Consider the following 26,176-nt stretch of genomic DNA (forward strand, 5'->3'; position numbering starts at 1 on the left):
GACAGAGGTAAAAGGATCAGGAGAGCTTGTAGGTTCATCACCCATCAGCCAGTCTAACCAACAAACGAGCTCCAGGTTCAGTGAAACACCCATCAAAACACACGATAGATAAGGGATTGAAGAAGACACCTAATGTTGACATGTTTCTTCCACAGTCCCACGTGCATACATACATACAAAGGCCTCCAGGGAGAGAAGAAAAGTGAAACAGAAGTTGAAAACGAACATGCAAAGTTGTTAAAAACCAAGAAAAAAATATGAGTAGTGACAGATTGTTAGTAATAAATGGCTGTTTAAAAGATTCCTTATATCATATACAAACTTTCATTTGACAATTAATCATCTCTAAGTGTTTTGCTGATTCTCAAAGCACTGTCATGAGCTGTTTATCATCCCCAGTTCTGCAGAAGATTTGAGGCAGTGCCACACTTAACATCTTATTGTATTGTTTATAGCTTATTTTTTAATTATCTGTGAAGCAGCAATGCAATCATGCGTAGCCTTTACACATCGAGGAGTCATATGAAAGTATCTGGCCAGTTCTTATTACCACTGCCTCCACTTCTCCTACAGCTTTTGTTTATACATACCAAACACCTGTTTATTACAGAGCCTTTCCATTTTTTTCCAATGAAGGATTTCAATTCAACGTGGACATTAGGAAGACAGAGAAAACATTTCTACTTTGTTTTAGTTTGACACATGTTGGGATGAGGTGTAAGGCAATCAGTAAGTAAGGAGGAAACAGTCCTCCTGGAGGTCTTTCTCCTCACTCTCCTTAATTTACTATTTTCTACTTTTTCAGTCCTGGAGATCTAACATAAAGCCTGCTATATTCTAGACAAACAGATATCAACCAAACTATGTCCTCACGCCTCATAATTGACTCTAGAACTTCAGGATTTCCTCTTGGGAAACATAGTACTTGGTAAAAACCCATCAACTACATTGCAATTTTTACATGTATTCGTAAATCCTTCATACCTGTCACCTCAGGATATCATGTATCACCGCTGGTAGATGTCCTCTGTGTTGGTTGAATCATCAACGTACACAGGTTAGAGTCGTTCTGTAGATCTCAATATTCATCTTAATCACAAGGATACTTTGGGGATGGTGTAATAATGTTTACATATAAATTATGTATCCACTTAACATGACTCACTTAACACCACAGTCATGTGAAATACTAGTAGCAGACTAGAAAGGGACAGTGTTTAGTGACATGACCTTTGACACCTGCCTTTAAGGCTTTATAAAATCTCAGGGAGGAGGGCAGGGGGCTAAAGGCTATATAATTAGACAGTGTAGCCCAGATCATCCCTGGGCAAGAGTTCTTTCCAAGTCAGCTTCCTGTTTACTTAGATGATAGGGAATATGGACACTTGCTGTGGTCCAGGTCCTTGGAAATCTGAGCATCAATTTTGTCCAGTTCTCTCTGGTGTTTTCAAACTAGTCTACCTATTGTCCCATTTCTGTCAGCCCTAATAAGGACAAAAAGACCTATTATGGAAAAATCTTAGTTACAGGCAGAATTTGGATTTTGGTTTTATTGTATAATTCTGGCACATATTGTTTTGTAGCTTTAACGTTGAAAAGTATCAGTTAAAGCAGTAATGGGTTTCAAAGACTTCATTAGGGAATAAGAGAATGAATTTTAAAACCAATTCACATGCTTCAAGTTTTTTTTAAAGAAATGTCTGGGTTTCATTTCATTTAAGCTCGTCAGCTACGACTGCTTAGGGAACACAGATCCTGAGCATACGGCTTTCAGGGCATCACCCACCCACTCTACCCTGAATTGAGATTCCCCGCTCCCTTATCATCTCAACAGGAAATAATCATTTAAAATGCATCCAAGAAACAGGAAGCCACCCTTTTGAAAAGTTTGTAGAATTTTAAAGTAATTCAGAGTTTCTACTTTGTAGATGGGAATCTGCCCAAAATCAGTTGCTATGTTTAATGCTGGGGTCATGGCCCAGCATTAAACCTTCATTCCCTGTCGGGATACCAGCCCCTCTACTGTCACTTGTACAGAAAAACCCAGGGAGGACATAGATCAGGGGTGCTCATCAATTGCCCAGGTTTCCATAGCCATTATCAAGTTGGGAGCTCTTAGATTCACAGGAACCATCCCCATCAGACACTGCTATCAGACTGCTGGCCAGTCTCTTCCCACACTATGCTCTGTGCTTCAACCCCTGCCTCTCACATGGCACCAATTTCTTTACCTTTGAAAAGACCCAAGCTTGGCTTCTTTCTAGTCTTACCTTTCCTGGAGAGAGGTGGGGGAGGGTGCTACTTTGACTCACTTCTATATTCTACATCTCTTCCTGCTGTTTTCATATTAGTCTGAGGAACTATCCTACATAAACGTGATAGCTATTCAGAGAAAGTGCATACTTTTCTGGAAGAAACCAGTCATTTTCTTAAAAATGGATTTGGGCAATACCATTTCATTCCAGAAAAAAAAGGGGGAGCTTCATACCATTAATCCTGAAATGTGACATTTCTTTGAAAGGTGGAAAGTTATAATTGTAAATGTACTATAGTTACAGTGCAATTCTATGACAGCTTCTTATTGTAAACAGCAGGAATAACAGGGTATTAGTAATTGCCAGCTCTAACACTCTCATGTTGGAGAAAAGTAAATTCCAACAAGTTCACCAAGCATTGGAGTTGACTTGGCTATTGTCAACTCAAGGACTCAAGATTCAGTGCTCAGTCTTAGCCTACACTCTACTGTTCCCTCCAGGACTACCTCTCCTGAGTTGTCCTCCTCCACTTCTTACCCTACCAGCCTGGAGCTTTCTTCACTCAAGGGCATGAAAATGGGAAAATTTCTTAGGATAAGTAATTAGCCAATTACCTGGAGAAGCTTTACCTTTCCAGGTCCTGTGATGGAGGCAGGCAGAGGAGCTCTACCCTGCCAAGGTAGGGCCTTTAGAGATTTTAATCAAGAAAGCAAGAGATTAGATAAAATGCCCAGCCTTCATAAGGTGCACCTAATGCATCTTTTCATCTGTTTGGAATAAGATGTATTTAATTTTCTCATGAAATCATGATGCCATCCCTGTAAGTGAAATTGTGCTAACAAGCAAATGAACCACTGCTACTCCGGGAGCTAATGTACAAAAGGTGAACTCACACATTCAGCCATGGATCCATGCCTTGGCTGTGCTGCTGCAAAAGCCGGACAGACCAAATGAGCTTGCAAAAGACGAGCTTAACCTTGGCAATTGGCACTATGCCCTTCTCTGGGGAGACAGAGACTATGGAGAAGCATTACGGTATAAAGGGAAAGAATGAGCATCTAGTTCTTTTTATACAAGGTGTTGAGTAAAAACATAGTTTCTTGTTCAATCAGGTAGAGTGTAGCACAGAAAGAAATCAGGAATATCTCCCTAATATTTGACTCAACTGTTCTCAGACAGACATAAAATCATTGTATGAAGGCAGCTAAGCTGGGGGGGGAGGGATCTTTTTAGTAGCAGTTTCCAAAGTTCTAGTTCACTGCAATTCTCAGCCTTGAACAAGTACGTGGAACCTGCTGTAGGCTGCAGCAACTGCTTTTCTTGTGTTTTTCTAAACAGGTAAAAAACGCAGCCGCCAATGTACTCAGGGAAACGTGGTTAATCTACAAAAACACAAAGCTAGTGAAAAAGATCGACCACGCAAAAGTAAGAAAGCATCAACGGAAATTCTTGCAAGCTATTCATCAGTAAGTACCTGTTTTCATTTCCATCTTGTTCTTTCTCCTTAGTCTTGACTTTTGAGTCTTGTGCTTCCGGGTCCTTCCTTTGTGGGAGGAAAGGGAAAAGGCATTGTCATGTTTGCTTCAAGGAGACAGCTGAGAATCTAATACTGGACTCCTGACAAAAGTTTAGTTCCTTTTATGACTGAAAATCATCTGTGTTAATCAAAATATCTTTCTCTTTGAAGGCTATAATTTCTGTTATAATTGTATTTAATTAGTATGTTTATTTATATATAATTTTCCCTGAAATGTATCCACTGACTAATCTTGAGGGGAAAATGATATCATATCATCCATCTGGAGTTTTGCATGCCAGCAAATATCTTTATATGACATATTATATTGAATTGTCATAATTCTGCAATATTCAATGACTTCTTAATTAGAAAGTTGGGGTTATCTACATATTGTTTGTTCACTATAAAGCTGAGTTGGTATTGTCTGATATTCCCTTATTAAGTTACTTTTATTCAATTAACATAAGCCTTTCATGTATGTCTTTGTTATATAATTACTAGAGTTTTTTAAGATAACAGTCTGTACCTCATAAGACTCAATGATTTCTGGGAAACAGATCTTTCTCTTCAGGCTGACATCATCTGCACTGTAAGTGTTACTCATGTGGGTACCGACTGTGACACCAGACAGACTTGCTTTTAATGCCTTTTCTCCATGGTCACATTTGTGGCTCAGTCAAGTGGCTTTCCTTGTGAAACATACCAGGGTAATGATAGGAAGATGGATAAATATTAGGGCTTTGCCTGGGCCATGAGATTGGCCTTCTTGGGCATAGCCAGTACAACAGACAAGAAAGCTGGGAATCTAGGATTTTTGTACTTTACACATTTAGTTAATTCATAGGCAACAGGGTACTGCTAACCTTCTGGGAGGTGTACATAGACTTTTATCTTCTAACATTTCAGTGGTCCAGCCTCTGCCCTACTTAATTAGGGTATTAAGGTAACCTGGTAAGTTTATAGTGTGCATATAGTGGTGTTCATGTGCATATTTCTGTGGGAATTGAAACCCCCGTTAGTCAAAATAAAACCCAAGGAATTCCAGGATTAAAATAGAGGAGGTCTCGCACAGATGGTAGAATAGCTTATCGTCACTGCTCGGAGCCACTGTCTTGTGCTCTCCTATACCCACCAATGCACTCTGCTAAGAAGGGGATGGTATTTCTCCTCTAACTCTGTGACTTCACTAGGCACACAACTGTTTTTCTCCCCGCTTTGTAAGGAATGGACAAGACTGGAATTTTAAAAATCATTCTTTATAAAGTCAGCAGGAAATAAAGAGAGGAAAATTATATTAGAGCTGGCTCACAAAGCAGGAGTTTGCTCCTTGGAGCTCAGTTGCTTCCCTAACCCAAGGCCAACCCAGGAGCTCCAGCCAGACAGTTGTACTTCTTTCATTCCCTGTACAAGAGAGAGGCTCCAAGAGAGACTCATATTCTTCCTGTGTTTCCAAGGCCCATCTAGATAGCCACTTAATCAAAATTGGATTCTTGTTGGAAAGAATCAGTTGAAACGAAAGTGTGCTCTCTAAAGCCATTCAACACAGTAAGCCAACATTACTAAAGCAGGCACAGCAAATCATGGTAGTCAGTGTTGTTGGAGTATGATAGACAACTTCCCTTTCTGGGTATGAGAAGATACATCCAAAGATTAAAGGCTGAGGATGAACGAGGAGTAAGTATGTCCATGTGTCCTGACCATGCTTCTTATTTACTCCAGGATTTTGTGTGCCTGTCAATGAAAATACCTAAAGTACAGCTACATCTGATTTGCCTTTTTGATAAATTTTTCAAACGAAAAGAATCCAAAGCATGTGCCAACAGAGTTAGTAATGTAGTCCTGGAACAGTGTGCATATAGTGGCTACTTAATTTATTTGGTCATGTGCTTTGAGTTATATAAGTACATCCATACTAATATGGAATAATATGTGGGCATTTATTCACTGCAAAACTTTTTAGCTTTGCTATAAAGTTTCTTTTTTCAAAAAAATATTATGAAAAAAATCTCTATAGAAGCAAGATGATTTTATGTAATGCCCAAAAACAAGTGGCAAATCTGTCTGGCGGGACATGATAACCTGATGAGCGGGGTATGTGGGAGGAGCTTATTGGGTTCTTCAGCTGGCTGCTCTGGAGAGTGTGACAGAGCTACCCCTTGTTACTCTTCCACTTCCATAAGACATTTTCCATTCTCATCCTTTTCTTGCCTTTTAAGAGTATGTAATGTACGCATCCAAAACAGATGAATTTGATGCAATTCAATTACGTTCAGAAATGTTTTATAAGAGTTTGGGCATTGTTGGGTTTCCTTTGCTGTGGGGGACGCTTGAGGTTTATGTAGAGTAAGTTTATTTAGGAGGGCTGGGTTTGGCTAGATGATTCTACTGGTGCGTAATCACTTGTCATGTTAACTTCATATTGAAAGATGTAGAGCAACATCATGAAAGACAGCACACAGGGCTCGATTCCTCAGGGCCAGGCCTTCCCTGCCCACTGTTTAGATTCAGGGGTATCTTAGCATCATCTGCCAGAACTGCCTGAAGCAGAACTTCCTAGCTGGACAAAAACTCACAAGTCCTTTGCTAGAGCTTGTCTGGCTTTTGTTCCTCTCTGGTTCTCCCTGGGGGCAGTTTTCAAAGCTCTCTCCTCTTCTGCCTGCCATCTCTAGCTCAACTCTTTCTCTTTTCCATATTTTATGGCCTCTTTCCCAACAAGTGACCTCTCTAGCCTCTGATGATGCTAAACTCTCTAGGCCAGCGCCCTCTTTTCAGTAATGTGTTTGTCTTTTGGAATTGCCACTCAATGCCATGAAGTGTTCTCTCTCTAACTCTCAACCCTTTTTCTGATAGCAGCTTTAACTCTCTCATTCTTCTGTCTCAACCATGGATCCATCAATCAACACGAATTTGTCTAGAGCCAAAAAGCTAATGTGCATAATTTCTATTAGAGGGGATTCTGAATAGCCCCGATATGGAAAAGACATGCTCCCCCTTCAAAGGAATCATTGCACCTGTCACTCTAAGCCTCTGCTTTCTATCATTCCCTTGAACACCAAGTATGAAGAGGCCGATGTGACTTTACGCACATTCTTCCTTCTGAACTCTGGTTTAAGAGGAAGCCAAGTGCTTTCAGGTAGGCAGAGTATAGTGGCAACAAAGGATGGTGATGGCTTGAATAGTGTCAATCAATGTCAGGATCCCACAGGGTCTTCCAGCTGACGAATCGAGCCCCCAGTGCACCACTGAACACCGCCTTATGTTATCTTGTGTTCTGGAATACTTTACAGTTTCTTTTCTTTTGTTTTGTCTTTTTATTTCAACAAAATGAAAATAGAGCTCGGAAGTAAGTTGTGTGAGCTGTTCCTTTCAACATTTGCAGAATTTTTCTACTGGCTGCATGCACCCAGCAGATTCCTTTATTTGTGAATTTTGGTAGTCTGATTGCTGCTATGGAAATGTGATCCAAAATCATGATATTTTCCTGTGATAAGTGAAGTTCACAAGGAAGAAATCAACATCTGTTTCTTAATCTTTTTGTGGAAAAAAAAGTGTATTATACATGTGCATGTTACCTTTTATTCTGGCAGCTGCAGCTTGAGCAGGGTTTCTCTGTGTCCCCTTCTATATCACAGATAGTCTAGGAAGGCAGGCCTGTACGACAGGCAAATCACATGACAAGTCCCAAAGGGTTAATGGAGTTCCAATCAGGGTTACTATGTCAGCTGTCTAGATTGGTAATAAATACCACGGGCAAAATTCTACTGTCAGACACAGGTTGGAAATCCAGAAGGACACTGTCCCCCACTGCTTTTGAAAAAGTTCTCACTTTACCTAACCAACTACCACTTTCTACCTCCTCCTGTTTTACAAAGTTCAAGACTCTTTACTCAAAGATTTCTGGAGGTATCTTGTCCAAAGCTCTAAATGCTAGCCATTATTAAATTTTAAAAGAAAAGTTGAAGTAAGTCCCTGCCATAAAAGGTAGCATTTACAGTAATAGGTAAAATGACATCAACTGGCAGTTTTAAACCTGATATTGAATTCTAGCCATAGGCTAGAAAGCTCTGAACCAAGACCTTCCCTATCCCCTATGAAAAACATTTTAAGCAGGTGTCAGGAGCTAAAGGCAGGGTAAGACCTGCCTGACACTTTTTCTTGCAATAATCCAGATATTCTTGATAGTTAAAACCAAAAGCTGTCTTTTTCATATGTCTTAGCAGTAAGATCTCATTTGCGTGTCAACTTAAAGTCATTTATGACACCTCCAGCACCAACAATGGCCCTAGTCTAACCCTCCATTCCATACTTGAAGAAAGAAAGTCAAATTGGAGTCAGTGACAGTGGAGGCTTCAGCTGACATTGCAGCTTTCCTACTGTAAAAGACAGAATTCAAGAGTTATAACATTTCTTGGTGCTTAGAGAAAACTCTATCAGCAATGTATTGAATTTAAATATGTGTTTGTAGATTTCTTCCAGACTACAACTTACTTTCTCTCTCTATGATAACACACAAAGGAGCCAGTTAACTTGATTCCAAGTTAAGAATGAACAAACAGCAATGAACAGATGAATCTGAACCATTTTATATTGTCTAAGACTATGTTATAGGTGGTCAGTATTTAGACTCTTAGCTGGCAGGAGCTGCATCTTCTCTGTGGAGTAGATTCAACTTTGTACTGGCTGTCCTAGGTGCAAGACAAAATCACAAAGTACTCTGAACACATTAGGAAAATCTCCCTGGCAGTAAAATCTTGCCCTGTGAGTTTTTATTTCACTTATGTAGTTATGTCCTATTTAAATTAAATAGTATAAAATATTCTCTTTATTCATTGAAACCACACTTAGTAAACAATTATCAAAACCAAAGTGAGGTTAGCATGGATTTTCTTTTTCCTTTGTCACAAATAACTCAAAGCTACTGATTTATTTTTCTGGAGATGGGCTTTGGATAGCTGGCTTATGGAACAGTAACCCACATTTGTCTTGTGAACTCTTAATTTGTTGAATATAAGAATTATGTAATATTGTGATACTACAGTAAATAATTGAAAGAATAGTAAGGGTTTTCATTTAGAAAAATGGCCTTTTTTTAAAAGAGTGGCCTTGTAACCGTCAATCAAAAAAATGCAATGACATATTAAAGTAACTAAAAATAACCTTAAAAACAGAAATTCTACACACCAAATATTTTGCCATTAAAAGCAAAACAAAACAAACAAAAACTACAATAGAAGCTAAATGAGATTCTCCCAAAGAAACCGTCTGGCCTCCGTTAAAATTCAATGTCAGCTTAAGGTAAAGCCAAGGGATGTTTTGAGTTACCTTGCTGCTGGTTGAATAAAAGTGGTTTTTGTTAACAAGAATCTCACTTATCACTGTGTTTTCATCAGGTTCAAATGCCTAACCCAATTCATATCAGACTAAACAGGGTTAATACCTGTATCTAGTCATGTAGGCATAGGAAGGTGTCCATGCTCAACATAATGAAATCCCAGTTGCTTTGCATATTTCTTCCTATGTCTATCTGTCACGATACTGGGGCTTTAAGGAATGTTTTGGCTTTTTCTCATATGGTTAAATCCTTATGAGTCTTCCTGAATTCAACTTACCTGGTACATAGTTGTCCTGAGGACATCTCATCTCTTGCTCTCCTTTCTTTTTGCGGTGTTGGGGAAGCATGCTTCTCATTGTACCAGATACATAACCAGTGTGGACTTTACCCCCCAAATATTTAAGGCATTATCCATGCAGTTACTTGCTCTTGTGGATTTTGTGCATGCCCTTTGAAAGCAGTAACATAGCCAGGGAAACCCGGAGGACCTTTCTAACTTCAGATTCTGTCTTTTAGATTAAGAAGTGTGAAGATGGAACAGAGGAAACTGAATGACCAAGCAAATACCCTAGTGGATCTGGCCAAGGTAACCCTGATGGGCTCAGCCCTTATGGCTGTATCCTTTGAAACTGACCACTGCACAGTGATGAGCAGTACTTCCAAAGAAGCCCACACACACTCAATAAACAAATCTATCAAACTACCCCAAAAGGACAACCCAACTTAGAGTCATTTTCTTTTTCTAAAATATGTGCTGAGTTCATATGCGCTTTTCCTATGTATATTATACAACCCCAGTGCTAAAAGCTTCCACAGGGGAGTGTGCTGGAAGTACCATAAAATATCTTAGAAGAATATGAAATATCTCTTCCCTGAGAGGACAGAACTATATCTTAAACTATGAGGTTGTGAGATAAATAGAACTCATCATTCTTATTCTTTTTTATATTTGTAAGCAAGCTCAAACCTATATAAGTAGAATGTTTTAAAATCCCAGAAATTATATTCTAAACCAATATCTGTGCATGCACACACACATACACACACCATACACACACCATACACACACACACACACACTCACTTTTTCTAGCATTCTCCATTACTTAACAATCATACTTCTTTTTAACAAGTACATTAATAGTTTTCTAGTTCTTTGTCACATTTACAACATTTATCTGCATTTTTATTGTTCCTCTATAAGTAACAGCCACTCTGAAAATATGAATATTTATCAACTGTGTAAACATTACATCCTGTTCAGCTAGTTCTAAAGGAGACTCTAGAATAGAACTATGTATGTGTTCTGCCTTTTAGCACAATTGCTTTGGCAGAGGCAACACTAAGTCATATGCATCCTGTTTTATATTTAATAAATCATATTCTATTTTTGCCAAATCTTGAAGTATAATCTGTGAAAATTAGACATTTGGCATCCGCAGTACTACTGATATACATAAAAGGTATATACAAGGTAAAATGTATTTGAGTTATTTATATAGGGCCATGTTTACTCTGACCACAAGAGGGTACATCCCAAAGAGTTCAGATATTGTTCAATTTTTCCCAAGAATGTAGTAAAACTGAAATTAGAGCTCACTGTGTCTATGGCTGAACCAAAACAAAACGCCTGTGTTCTGAATGGCTTCTTCCATCAGTTCCTTTATCATCTTTAAGCAGCTGAGAAGCTAGAATAGACACAAGAAAAAAATGAAGTACAATGCAAAGTAAAGTAGGAGAAAGAGACACAAGGAGTCTTGGATCTGGGCAAGGTGGCACTAGACTGAGTGTAGCATATCTCTCCCTTCCTCTCAGCCACCCCATTCCATCTCTTGCTCTGACCTGCAGAGCCTCAGAATTCCCTCTCCAAGTTATTACATTAAGAACTATAACCAAGATTCAGATTCATGACTGCCTCTGATCAAGACAACTTCAGTTTTCGGTACAAAGACAGCATTTCACATTCGTCTTTCAGACCTTGTGGCTCTGAATAGACCATGCCAGTGAGGTGGCTTGTAAATGTTTGCTTGCATGGTGCAGAGAGTACACCCAGTGCTTTGTGCCTGTTGGGCAAAAGCTTAACCACTGAGTTTCACTCCCAGCCGTAGATTAGTTACTTAGAATCTTCCACCACTATTGATCTTATTGAGGGTTTGTATTATTTTACATCTTATCTGTGAAATTTTGGGTTGGATTCAATAAAAAGAGGTCTGAGATTTGAAACACAAGGCAGCAGACTATGTGTATTGGTTGCTTTAAATTACTGTTATCTGATCAAATCAATTGATCCTACACTTTATCCCTGCTCTTCCGTTATGTTTTTACACCTCGCAGTCATCTATTATTTTTTCCTTCCTTAAATCTTACTGTTATCATAAATATTGGCCATGTTGTAATGTCACATGTTGAAAAATGAATTTGATATGCTAACTTGTATAAGAATCATCAACACACATAAATATTAAATTGAAACATTTTCATTCATCTTTAAGCCACCTCAAATCATTGGGCATTTCACTACACTGTCTTCTAAATCATAACTAGTCTGTCATCATGCATTTAAAGTTCAGCATTAAGAACACATGGAATTTAAAAGGGAGGAAGGGAATACGTGGAATTTCCTTTATGACCTAAACTCTTCTGTTAGCTGACACACCTGTCACAGGCAAGAGGCCGGTGCTGACACTTGAAGAGTTGACAGTTTGTTTCTGAGGCAAGAGTCATTAAGCCTCTTACTTCTCTGTTTCTATTTTCTCATTCTTGTTTTCCAGACCCAGAATATCATGTATGACATGATTTCCGACTTAAACGAAAGGAGTGAAGACTTTGAGAAAAGGATAGTCACCCTGGAAACAAAATTAGAGACTTTGATTGGTAGCATTCATGCCCTCCCTGGGCTTATCAGCCAGACCATCAGACAGCAGCAAAGGGACTTCATTGAGACACAGATGGAGAACTATGACAAACATGTCACCTACAATGCTGAGCGTTCCCGGTCCTCGTCCAGGAGGCGGCGGTCCTCCTCCACAGCGCCACCAACTTCATCAGAGAGTAGCTAGAAGAGAATAAGTTAACCACAAAATAAGACTTTTTGCCATCATATGGTCAATATTTTAGCTTTTATTGTAAAGCCCCTATGGTTCTAATCAGCGTTATCCGGGTTCTGATGTCAGAATCTTGGGAACCTGAACACTAAGTTTTAGGCCAAAATATGAGTGAAAACTCTTTTTTTTTTTCTTTCAGATGCACAGGGAATGCACCAATTATTGCTATAATAGATTGTTCCTCCTGTAATTTCACTAACTTTTTATTCATGCACTTCAAACAAACTTTACTACTACATTATATGATATATAATAAAAAAAAGTTAATTTCTGCACATATTTGTTTGGCCTCTTCCTGTCTCTATAACTTTACCTCTCACACTGCTTTCAGGGTACCATGTCTGGGTATTAATCTGATCGATGTTGATAACCTTGATTTCCCAAATATCTCCTGGTATGAAAAAGACTAAACTGTTCTACTTCTGATTTGTGAAGATTTTCCTTCCTGAAATATTAATAGCAAGACCTTTTGCCCTCACCCTGTTTTCAGTTGACAGTATATTTTTGTATACTTTGCAAATGATATGGAAAGTTGGACAATTTTATCACGACATTTGCAAACAAGAGGAAGAGATGCTTTGGATGATTATTCCTATGTTACAAGCAAATATACATGAAGGAACTATCAAGGGACATCACTCTCTGTGAACTTATGTTGCATAATTTCAGGTCTAAGCTAGTGGTTTCCAATTTCCTAGCTCATTTACCATGAAAGCCCCAGGCTATACTCTTCAGTATTTGCCATAGACACAACTATACATGTATCAATATAGCAGTATATAGATTGCCATCAAAATAATAAATATATATGAGCAAAACCCAACTCTTCCAAACATATGGTCCTTTCTTGGACTCTATTAATGACATATGGTAAATGTCACAAGCGGTCCATACTTATATTAAGAGTGGTATGGGAAAGGGAGCTGGAGAGTTATGGCTGCAAGTGCACTCTAAAGTCACCAAAAGAAGAAACTAAGTTTAAAAAGAGTGGGTTGAGGGGACCACATGGGATTCCCTCACACAGAGTTGTTTCCCAGACCCTGCAGGAAGAACTGAGATGAAGTGACATGGCCAATGTACCGTGACAAATCACAGCTTCTATTACATACTCTGAAGACAGCTTCTTTACATTGGTCAGAGACTGAAAAGTATTCAGTTCAGAAAAGTCTGTTCAGAAGCCTTACGCTCTCTTCCTAGTTGTATGCCCCATCCTCTGTGGTCAAATTCATTGTTGGAAGTTTCAAGAATTACTGTTTTCTTCTTTAACAAAAGCTACAGTGATATATTTGATCTGCTTTGCATAATTCACTAGAAACAAAACTTCTCATTCTAATCTCTATAATTGCAAAAAAAAAAATCAGCTACCATCTAAAACCAAGTACAGTGTTGGAGACAGCAGGAGGCCTACTTATCTACTACCTATCCAGTGTTGCTGAAACCAGTCTTTTACTCTTTATATATTTATATCTATGCTGGATGAAGACAAGGCCTGGACAGTCTTTTAATTCTACAGGCATGATAACACTGCTTATGGATACATGCTGTGGGGTTAAACAAATGTCATCCTGCCTCATCAAGATTTCTCCTTTATAGACGCATTTAAACTGTCTTTTTATATATTTTGGATCGCATACAAGAATATAGCAAATATTTGGTACAAACACAGAAAAAAAGGAGAACGTTTTTGAAAAGACGATATGTTCTTGTAATGTAGTTAATTCTTGTGTTTTCTACCTCTGTGGTGACTAAAATCAGAGTCGACATAATTAAGTTTAATTATCACTCTACTGATCAGTTGGCAATCCAAGGGAGTAGCAAAAATAATACATTGCTTCTCTTGTTGCAGAGAGAAAAAGAAAAAGGAAGTTTAAATTTAGATTGCATAGTGTTCTGTCCATTTTTTTCCTGTTCACTATTGCTCCTCAGACCTGGATACTCTTGTGCTTCAAATTAATCTCACCTTTACTCTCCCTTTGTACGAAGTATATGAAGACTTACAGACATATCTTTCCTTTCTTTTTTAATGCAAAATAGTCACAACTTAAAAGAGGAGAGAGACCCATCCACTCAAAGGACATGCCTGTCATGATCCTGCTTTCTTTAATTCCCTTTATGTGGCATTATCAAATCTCCCTTTCAAATGCCTTTGAATAGTAGGCAAAATCCTTAGAGAGTCTTACGTCTGCAATGCGCACTTCAGAATACTCAGTAAAAATTGAGTCCCGTTGCTCTTTTGGCTGGCCACTCTCTGCCCTCTTTCTGCATAGCCAGTGTGTGTCATTGTAAATTGCAGGCACTCTCTTCTTCAGTAACTTCCCTATTTCCTTATGCAAACAATGTGTCTATGCTAGCCATTAGAAAAAAGGAAGTGAAGACAAGCCAAATGCATAAGTGGTGTTCAACTTGGAAGCCTTCAGTGCCTTTCTCCTTATTTTCTCCTTTCTTCATGGCCATTTTCCAAGAGGCTCTTCAGCAAAGTGCCTGGAATAATTCAGCCATTATGTTTGTAAGCGGTGCATGGGCACTGAAAAAGAAGCTCTTTCTTAGAGTGGATAGTAACCCTCTTGTTGGTTTTGTTATTGTTTTTTTGTTTTGTTTAAACTTTGTCCATCCTTGAGAAAAGACCGACATGATAAAGGGGACTCTAAGCAGGATTCATGATTTATCCCTGCCTCCTCCTAGTTCTGTGCCCTTGAATAATGTTCATCCTTTAGATCTAACTTCCTACCCATATATAAAAAGGATAGCATAAGATACATATCTATAGGGTTTTACAGACCCTGGTATTGATCTCTCAATGGTAAGTTTTTTTTTTTTTTTTTTTTTTTTTTTTTTTTACTATGTTCAGGATAAGGCCTCAAGGATTAAATATCCTCATTACCTGCCTTTCTTCTTGTAGCTCCTAAAACAGTGGAATACAGGTTATAAAACCGATCCCCTCCCCTTACCTAGCTAATTTTTGAAACAAATTCTAAACTCTGGATTAATACATCTATAGTCTCATCCTCTTGCTACTGTTAATGTGAACCAGAATATCACTAGGATTCTGTATGTCTCTAATTTGTGACTCTATTCTATTCATAAGTATGATTCTGGAAATATAACTAACACGTGCTGGAGAGGTCACCTAAGGTTAAGGCTGGACCATAGGGCTTAATTCCTTTTCCAAATTCATCCTTGTAGTTCCTGAGTTCCAACACTTCCCAGCAGGTAACAACATACTATTGTCACTTCAGTGTTCCAACTGAACTGTCCTGTTATTCCACTGAATAACAAAATTCATCTGGTTGTTTGACAAAACGCTTATGGGGAGGGGATTGACTGGAGTCTGTAGGAGCAAGGACAGAGCAACAGACATCTCCATCTCACTGTAATCTCTGTTAGAGTATGTTCTACTCTGGTCTTTACCAGTTTGTTAAGCACGGAAGAAAAAAATGAATATTCTTGAGAAGGATGCCTTCTAGTGCTGCAGCTCAATATAAGTTAGTGCACCCGAAATATTGTACACATTACAGTTTCACATGTTTCCTGGTTGACTTTTTAAACACCCTGGAACTCCCTACCCCATAAAATGCCTGTTTGTCCGGTTATGCTTCAAGTGCATGCTCCCCTCATGGCAATGTGAGTACCAGGACTGTGATCCAGTTAGATCAATTAGAAAGACTGAAGATGTGATGTGTTAGAAGCCTGTTCCCATTTGGATCCAACTAAAGCCTGAACACAAAAGAGCAGTAGCCATAAGCTACAGTCAATTTGAAAGCTGGACAGCAGGAGCTTTGCCATAGCTGTTCCCGGCAGCACTTCATAAGCCTTAGAAGGCCTTTGTGTCTCTGTACATGACCCAGCTCTTTTGAAATCTGTTAAGTTTTATCTAATCCTTGTAGTAATGTAAGTATATTTCTATCGCATGGATGAAGTCACTGCAAGTATCTTACTATTACTAAAGTGTATTTAATATAAGAAATAAGTTCCTTTCTCATGAATTCATTCAGTTTTCTGGGAACTCCCATTCTGCCTTCTCTAAAATGCAAGCCTATTAACAGCATAAGATTATTCAATATTTTTCTTTTATTTTTGTGTGACAGGATCTCTCACTATTAAGCTCAGGCTAGACTTAAACTCATAGTCCTCAAAGTCACACCATGGAATTGCAGGTGTAATTCCACTGTCATACTCTACAAGCTAATTATTTTTTTTTCTTGACCAATGTTATTACTTAAAAACAGTTTGAGTAAAACTATTTGTTTAAAGCTGAACACTCAGCCATCACTTACTCTTATTACCTTGAGGAGTGATTAATATGTGTATTTCCTGCCATTAATTATGCAAAGAAGTGTCTGTGATTAAGACTGAGGGTAACATTTCTAGAGGTTTACATATCTGGGAGGTACCTAGGTACTTAACAATAACCCCGGACAACAGTAGTAAATTCCCCTCTAGAGCCTAAGTCCTCCACAGCCATGAGTTTTGACATGAGTTCACAGTATCAGGCATGGACTCCCCCTTGTAGAGTCAGGGCTCAAAATCATTCAGAGACTGCATGGTTGCCTCCATAACAACCAGGCCCCTATTGCAGTGAGAATATCTTGCCTGGCAGGTTGATATTACAGTTCATATACCTTACAACTGGGTAATGCCATGGATATCTTTTTTCTCCTGACAATTTGTGATACAATTTCTGGTACTAACAAAAGCTGGGTAGCAGAGAGGAAGCTTCCTGCTCACTTCCAGTTGGATGCCTATATATTTTCTACCCCACCTACATTATTACTTCAGCAATAGGGTCTTATTTCTTGGTAAGAAACCAAGAAAAATGACAGGAATTGTTTAGGGGCCTCTGGGAGTATCTCTGGCCATAACTCCTAAGGGGGTAACCTACTCCTGCCACTCATGGTTTTGTTTACTATTCCAAGGTCATTAGGCATAGCACTCTCAAGCCATGCAGGCAACTGGAGTCCCAATTCATTCCTTCTAGTTGGATTACAAAGTAATAAATTTCCATATCACTTTTAAAAATATGTGTGTGTGTGTGTACATGTACATGTACATATTCAATTTATTATTATTGTGGTTTTTTCTTTCATTTTTCTTTTCTTTATTTACATTTCAAATATTATATCCTTTCCTAGTTTCCCCTCCGGGAACCCCCTATCCCATCCTCCCTCCTTGCTTCTATAAAGGTGCTCCCCCCACCACTCCTGCCTCACTGCCCCAGCATTCCCCTACACTGGAGCATCTAGCCTTCACAGGACCAAGGGCCTTTCTTCCTATTGATTCCCGACAGGGCCATCCTCTGCTACATATGCAGCTGGAGCCTTGGGTCCCTCCATGTGTACTCTTTGGTTCGTAGTTTAGTCTCTGGGAGCTCTGGGGGTCCGGTTGATTAATACTGTGTTGTTCCTATGGGGTTGCAAAGCCCTTCAGCTCCTTCAGTCCTTTCTCTAACTCCTCCATTTGGGACCAATGTTTAGCTATATCACTTCTTATGAATGATTTGTTTCAATAAGCCTTCTTTCTCTTTCCTCTCCACACTTTTCCCATCACCTATTCTCACCTCTGCTTAAATATGTCCATTTTCTGCCCTCATTGTTATCATGTCACCTTTGCTGTGCTACTTTCATTTCCTTGAGCCATCATCTCCCAACCCTGTTGACATTTTCTAGTTTCTTGCTTCTACAAGCATTCCGAATTAAATACAAAAATCTAAAGATTCAAATCTAGGACTACACATGAGAGAAAAGAAACGTTTGTCTTTCTGAGCATGGGTTACCTGACTGAGTATAATTTTTCTTCTAGTTTTACCCATTTAGTAACAGTTTTCTTAATTCCATCTTTATTTACAGCTGAATGAAATTCCATTGAGTATATGTACCACACTTTCATTATCAACTCATCCACTGATGGACATCTAGACTGACTCTGTTATCTCACTGTTGTGTGTAGGCCAGCAATGAACATGGTGGAGCAAGACCCCAGTAATTAATCTCTAGCACCTCACCTGCTGACTTTGGCTCCCAGACCCTCAGTTGTTGATAAATGATGGCAGCAGATGAGGATAAGAAAGCTGTCTCAAATATGCCATAACTAAAAAGAGCCAAATTACAAAAATTATTTCAATAAAAGACATCCAATATGATATACACCAAAAACAATCAATCAAACAAAGTTTCAGTCTACATTATTATGCCTGAAAGCCAAATGCCCCCTGTGCTACCAACAATCTTTTCAGAGCAGACTATAAAAGCCACATGCCTGTCTCTTTGAATTCTGCATGTGAGCTTGATTGTTCGTGACTCTGAGTTAGTCTCAAGTTAGTTCTACCATCCCGTTTACCCCTCCTTTCTTTATATTAAAGGTGGAACTGTTATGCTCAACATTCATAATTGAGTGTGCTTCAGGATAGAAATCTAAAATGAACCTGTCTTCCTGTTGAATGAAATCATAGTTCCTCTGAGAGAAGAGTAGCAATGAATTAATTTAAAGGCTTTAACATGGTCTTGTTACTGTTGCATCTGGAAAAGGAAATATAAATTGTAAAAAAAAAAAGAATTCCCCATGGCTGACTGCAATCAGATGTGTTTTATTTCATTTCTCTGAAATGTTACCTTTATTCTGCTACCATATGTTTTAAAATATGTTTTCAGGTCTGAAAGAATTATATGTCACCTTGACAGAATACTGGTGACAAAGTCCTAATCTACTTCCAAACCAGGTAGCTATAAAGAAGAAAACAAGGCAGATGTTTTCTAATGATGAGGAAACAGCCAAGGATGGGAACCCTTTATATGCTCAGAAGAATCTTGTCCCCTCTTTCTAGAATTCACTACTTCAAGGGTATTTACTTTGTATTATGAATAGCAGATGCTTCAGAAATTAGCAGAAAGCATAATACTGCCTTAAAAATTAGATTATATTTCTAGAGGAAAAATAACAAAGGCATTTAATTAAAACTTGTATTTGAAAATATAGGTAAGTATATAGTTTTGAATTGATTAAACTATTTAGACACACGAACGTAAAAATAATTTCAATAAGACAACAAGAAAGGAGAAAAGTAAATGAGAAAGCACGATGCAAGACATCCAGAATGGAATAAAACATAGTGGCCTGATACAAGTTACAATGTTTGAAATTACACAGTGAAAGAATAAAATGAAAAGTAAGTTTTATAACATAATGCAGCCATCTGGTTTCTCTCTATTTATAATAGGTGTATAAAATAAAATGATAGAACAAGTTTTTCAGGTTGGTATAAATAAGTAAATAAATAAATAAATAAAAATGACAATAACCATTTAAGAATAATGTGATTCAAGGAAAAAATAGAAACTTACAAAAGATGTTCATGTTAAATTGATAAAACTTTAACTTCTATGTCGTTCAACAAAATGAACTAATCATGTAGTCACATGGAAAAAATTACATATTTTTTGTTTGTTGGTTTTGGTTGTTTTCTTTGGTTTGGGTTGTTTATTTGTTTACATTGTCTACTTTACTTCCTTTAACGTTTACAAGTTCAGACCTTTGTTTTTGTTTTTTTAACAGAGCATCTCTCTGTCACCTACACAAGCATAGAACTATATAGCCCAGGAACACCTTATACTGATGGTGATCTTTTAGCCTCAGTCTCCCCAGTGCTGGAATTACAGGTATGAGCTAGGTCACAACTTACATAGACATAGTACAATTATTGAGGACAAGAAGTTAACATCGAGGTTACCTGTGCTCCAGTGGATGTTAATACAGACACTAATTAGAACCAGTTGGGCTATTTAAAAATAAAAACAACAAAAAATAAAAGAATAAAGTATGTGTGGGGATGTGTCAGGGGTCAGGAAAAGGAGGGAAGGGCAGATGAGTATAACCAAAATACACTGTAAAGCATTTCTCAATGGAAATAATAGAATTAAAAAAGAATTTATCATTAATTCAACACAAATTCACTTATGGATGTCTCTTTGAGAAACTTTAGTCTGAAAAAATGTATTAAACCGTTCTTTTGGTTGTTTTCCCTTTTTTTCAATAGCTTAAGTTAGCAGTTCTGAAATGAGTCGCTGTAGAGCTGAGTAGATAAATATTCTGATGATAATGGAAACCAGGTTTCTCTGTGTTGAAAAAGGAATTTAACAACATTGTACAAGCCTAAGCACTAAGAGTACTGTGGATTAGAACTTGGGGATATAGAAGTATGTTTATATATGTTTAGGCATATTTATGTTCTTTCTATTTCTGTCTGCTGAGAAGCTGTAGAAGCAATAAAACTTCAAACCCAGTGCTCAGATCATAGATTCTTCAGCCCATTCTCCCTGGAGCAAAGGCTTTCTCCAATATGAAGTCACAAAGGATGCTTTCGAGTATAATCTTACCTGACAGCAAACTAGTGAAAGGCACAACCATTATATTCAATCACTTGGCAAGCTCCTGGGGAGGGTAGAATACACCATCAGGTGGGAGGTATAGAAAGAGACTTTTAAATCCAAATCCTGGCTTTCCAACAATACTGGCCCCTTGATAGTCAGTGAGTCCATATGCAGGGATAACAGGAACTTAAATTACATCTTGGGTAGTATATCCTGATAGCACTGTCTTGTCGTTTTGCATGTGCTCTGACCTCCTTGACTAAGGTTCTGTCTTCAATGCCCGAGCTTCTAATATGATTCTATTGTTGCCTAATTATTTAGCTCTAGATGTTAGCTAACAAAATTCCTACAATTTCTAACAAAACTCAATTATCTACTTACTACCCATATTGATCAACAGATTTCATGAATACTTTCAAGACTTTTTTGTTTCGATAAATTTCTTTCTGTCTCATTCTGCCTGACCATTATGCTGAACCCCCTCTCCACACCGCAGCCTTTTCTTTCTTCCTTCAAGGCCTCCCAAATACCTCTTTACTCATATATCTCTCTTTGCCTTTTTGTGAAAAATACTTTTTAGTGGATGAAGGATAGACTGGACAAGGAAAGAAAAAAGTTATCATCAGAGAGTCACTCTATTATTGGCAGTTTGGTTGGTCCCACAAATAGCACTAAGAAGTAGGGGGATGGGGAGAAAATTATATGGGAACAAAAAGGTGTTAGATATTTATAGTCCCTTAAAAAATGATAGTTGCAATCTAGTGCTTTCTCCTTGGTAAGACTCAGGAAAAAAGATGGAACCTGTGAGATACCAGGAGAAGGAAGAGAAAGATCTTGTGTCCCAATCCCTGAAAAAATTTCAGAGGAGTGGTAAGTTTTAAGGATTTGTCACATCTGCCATACTTTAGGAACAGACAAAATGTTTGCATGTTATGTCTGAGCATATAGCCTGACACACTCTCACAGTGTTCTTCACACCATGGTTTGGCAATGGCATAGCACAATGATCTATGTGCCAGACCCAAGCAAAGCTTCTGGAGACAGATTAATGTAGAGGCAACTCAACATCTCCTGTGTGACAAAGACATTGACAGTTCTGAAAGCTTGGAAGCCTGGGGGGTCTTGAGACTGCAACTTAGGATGCAGAAAACCCCAGTAAAGCAACAATTTAAAATGAGGCATCTCAGCAGGGTACAGTCTGGATGATTACCCCAAGAGACAATATCTAAGACAGACACAAGATCTCTAGCCTAAAACAAGGAATCTGGTTAAACCCTCAGTGCTGTAGTTGAGTATGGTTTGCCCATCTGAGACTTATTTTATCCCCAACACATTGGTGTTGAGAGGCAGAGGAGACTTCAGGACTCAAGATGATTAATGACTTTCTTATGAGACCCGAGGATCATAAAGCAAGTGAGATTCCCGGGGTTTGTCATTTCTGCATAAGCCCCACTTGTTTCTGTCCTTTTCTGCCACAGGAAAGTACTATAAAGCCTTTGGTCGTTATAGCTGTCCAATATTGGACTTCCGCAAGAACTTTTAGCCAGAAGAAACCCCTTTTCTTTATCGTTTTGCCAGTTTTACGCGTTATGTTATAGCAATAGAAAGTAAACTAAACCATTGTGGAATCTCAAATTAACCAAAATTATAGTTGTGTAGACTGAAATTTCTACTCATCACATAAGATTTTTCTGGAGAATAATCCTAAAATGAGAACTAAGAAATGATTTCATGGACCACATTTGCATTTAAGTTGGTAATTATGTGCTTGTCAAAAAGTCCAAACAACATCTTAGCATAATGCATAAAAGAAGGTTTGCAGCAGTTAGAACAGAGAAGAGGAATTTACCCATCATATGGCCAGCAAAAGTACAAGCCTAATATTCTTAAAAATCAGATATAAATAATTTACTTATATTGAACGTAGACTTTTTCAAATTTTATTGTTCCTATGTATTATTTAATTAGTAATTATAGTTAACTATAATTTCTTATTCTTTCTCATTCCAGGAATGAGTGAATAAAATATAAAGACTAATGTCACCACAATTTTAACCTTATCTTTAATGAACAAAATACTTTTGTAACTGTTATGTTTTAGTAGTTGAAAGTAGTTCAACTTAGTATGTTAAAAGTAGTTTGTTATGTTTTGATTCTAAAATATATTCCATAGGCTCACATTTTTAATGCTTGGTCCCCAGTTGGAAGTATTTTAGACACTATGGAGCCATTAGGAGGGGGGACCTAGCTGGCAGAGGCAGGTCTCTGGAGAAGAGTCTTTGAAGATGACAACTGAGGCTTTCTTTCAGTCTAGTTCCATGTTCCTCTCTGCCACCACATGAATAAGCCACTGGGTGTTCCTGCTCCTTAGATAGAGCCACTCTGCTTTGCCTTCCATGCTTTGACATACTGAAACCTTCTTGGAATTGTGTGCAGATGCAATTCCTGCTTCCTTGGATGTTGGCTATATTGGTTGTAACAATGTAAGGGCAATTAATACTGAAAACTGGTACTGAACCCTGAGATGGCTAGTATCAATAGTCTGACGGTGTGGTTCTTGAGCCGTTCTAGCCTGTCACTTCATCCCTGTTCCCACCAAGTAAGTAAGCTATTGTTTCATGTTCTCCACACCATAGAGGAAACTGTTCAGCATTGTCTTCCCTACTATAGCAAACTGAAATCTTTGAAACTCTAAGCAAAAGTAAACCTTATTTCTTTTACACTGCTTTGTCAGGTATTTTGTTACAGGAACAAGAAAAGCAAGCAACACACAGTATTTGGCTTATTTTCATTGGCAGAGCATGTTACAGTGTGAATATATTTCCCTGAGTCAGGCAACTAGTTGGGATTCTTAATATTAAGAATGAAAAAGGTCTATGTATAACTCAATTTTTTTTTACTTGAAGTCTCTGAATTTTTTATGTATTTATTGGTTCTCAATGACCTTGAACTGTATTGAACACAATGAGTGTCTTACTCCTAGAGCTAACTCTAAAATACCGACATTAGTCTCACCTTTTTGCAATTTAGAAATAACTCCAGTAAACTCAATTGTATTCAAAGTCCTTCCCTGATAATTGGCTCACACATGATCAAATCCAGCTGATTATGAAGTTTGGCTGTGGTTTCTTATATATTAAATGTTTGTAACTGAAATTTTAAGTCAGTTTTGCTTTTCTTTTACTAAGGTGCAATAATCAACCAAACAAGCTCTAATCTTTTTCTCTATTAACTGTTCTCTTAGTCAATGTGTTCCTGTTGTCTCCTTCATCCTTTTCCAGCAGCCTCCAGTTGGCCCAGATCAGACCTTTATGCTTTCCCTGGGCTGATGAAAAAGTGTCCTTTCTGTTTTGCATAGTTCAGTATGGTTGTATCTGCTCAGGCCCCAGCCTTATCAGAACAAGCATGCTACAGAACACACTGACACTCTGATGATCTATATGTCAATCTATCATACATTCTTTGCGTGGCTGAAAATGTTGTGCTTCATCAATTTGTATGTCCAAATAATAGATTCATATTCTCTATTTTTACAGCATTTCCAATAGACAGCTTCTGTCCCCAAGCTATCTCCTTCCAGGGATATTTCTTCAGTCTTGGAGGACTTAAACATGCATGCATGAGTCTCTTCCTGGATTCTGGCTACATAGACAGAATTTTGGCTATTTTGTAAAAGCTCCCCTGACCATAGAGGATAGCACTTTTGAAGTAAGTAAGAAATGGGAACCTATGTGCTCTCTGACTCCCTTTAGTCATTTGAGTTCTTGAGTTGAATGCTATAAAGTTTGACAATTACCTCCAATCTCCAGATAGTGATCTGTGGTCTCTGATCCTTCACTCTTCTCTGACCTAAGACTAGCTATGGTATGTTGAACTAATGTTACATATCATCTCACTTTCTAGAAGTTTTTCTTCTAGATGCTCTATTGTTACTCTCTGTAATTTAGTTTCTTTATGGCCCATCTAAACACTATGATTGGCACATTTGTCTAGGTCAACCCAAACATACATGCTACTATCTCAGTTTCTTTCATCGTTAGCTCACATCCTCCAATGAGTCAACAAATGGTGAGATGCAGATATTGCCAAGTGAATTATACCACTGATATATCTAAGTATCTATTAAAGACCAAAGGGGACTCTGCTAATGCTCTTTAGGGATTTCCATGAATTTGCACAAAATATTTGCCCTCTGTAGGTATCTTAATATTACTTGTTTTCATTTATGATAATGGAAATCCATAAATAAGAGATTAGAAAATGAAGTTGGTCTCTCATTAGGGAATTATCATGAGTGTGGTCTCCAATTCCTAAATTGGTAGCCTTGGAAGATAGGACTAAATACCATAGAACTATAGTACCCAAGATGTAAGAGACTGAACTTTGAGCAACCAGGACTAACTTTATTTGGATGACTCTGATTTGCATGGCCAAGACTGTCCTAACTAGAAATTACCATCTTGATGATTCAGGCTCATCTCCTAGAACTGCACATCCATCATTCTGGACTGTTCTCCCATGCATGTTGTAAATTCCCTTCCAGAAAACCACACACAATAATCTTAAAGGTATTACTCTTAAAGAGTGCTGTCCACTTCAATACCTATGATTCTAGTACAATTCAACCAGCTGTCCGTTAGCAGCACACTTAATAGCCATTCTTCCTATTGTGGTCTAATGATTGAATTTATTTACAACCTGCCATTCTCCTCCACTCTGCCTCAGTGACTAACCCTCCCAGTCTACTACAGTTTATAGTGGCTGACCACCATTCTACTAAAATTTAGTTCATTCTCTGGAATGTCCTACATCTTCTCTCCTCATGCTGTCATGAGACTATCATTTTTGCTTTGGGACTCAGTTCAAATGCCACTTTCTCTATAGCCTTGGGTTATACAAAGGCTTTCCAATTGCTTCCATAGAACTACCCCTACATTCTCCAGCTGAGAACACACAGACATCTTATTTGTAGCAGAAAGCAGGGCTTCGTCTGGGTATCCCTCACTTTTATCAATAGTATCACATTGAACTTCACATTATGTGCCTTTGGATGTGAGTTAATTAAATAGAACTTAGCCAGCTTTAAAGGTGGTGCTTTATTAATTATTTTCAGTTCTGATAAGAAAAATACTCAGTGTCTTATCATACTGGGCTTTGAGTCCTTTCAGCTCTCTGGGTATTGTCTTGGACAGCCATTGTCTTCACTGGAGAGCCTGATCCTGCTACTTGGAACCCACTAGCTAGTTGAAAGTAGCTGAACAACATCATGGCCAATCTTCACAGATATTTGCTTTCAAACACTTAACATTTGCTTTTGTGTTACCCTTTGATTAGGAAGATTAAAATTGAGAGGGAAGCAAGTGAGGCAAGGGTTTTCCTCTCTTCTTGCTGAAAGAACAGCTTGTTTCCATGACATTTATACAGTGAGCTTTTTCTAAATGACAAGCAGATTGGTATAAGATGTTATTTTCTGCCTCTTTGCTTTGGCTCTTCACTTGGTGGGTGTAGTGTAAGAGAGATAGCCTCACTAGGAGGATGACTGTCAGGTGCATAGGTTTAGGGGGGAATTGGGTGAGGTTGTTGCTATGGTAGCAATAAAACAGACTC

The 26,176-nt window shown here is 38.2% G+C and overlaps 1 protein-coding gene across 1 annotated transcript in view; it reads left to right on the forward strand.

Moving 5' to 3' along the window:
- Positions 1-12,488, forward strand: part of Kcnn2 (potassium calcium-activated channel subfamily N member 2) — a 132,937-nt gene extending 120,449 nt beyond the window's left edge. The window contains exons 6-8 of the mRNA XM_028777191.1: positions 3,594-3,721; positions 9,623-9,692; positions 11,877-12,488. Of these exons, the coding sequence (XP_028633024.1) occupies positions 3,594-3,721; positions 9,623-9,692; positions 11,877-12,164 (486 nt within the window). The 3' untranslated portion in view covers positions 12,165-12,488. The remainder of the gene's footprint in view (positions 1-3,593; positions 3,722-9,622; positions 9,693-11,876) is intronic.
- Positions 12,489-26,176: the final 13,688 nt, after the last annotated feature.

The sequence above is a fragment of the Grammomys surdaster genome, unplaced genomic scaffold (assembly GCF_004785775.1).
Source record: "Grammomys surdaster isolate TR1022 unplaced genomic scaffold, NIH_TR_1.0 278, whole genome shotgun sequence".
In the NCBI taxonomy this organism is placed as follows: domain Eukaryota; kingdom Metazoa; phylum Chordata; class Mammalia; order Rodentia; family Muridae; genus Grammomys; species Grammomys surdaster.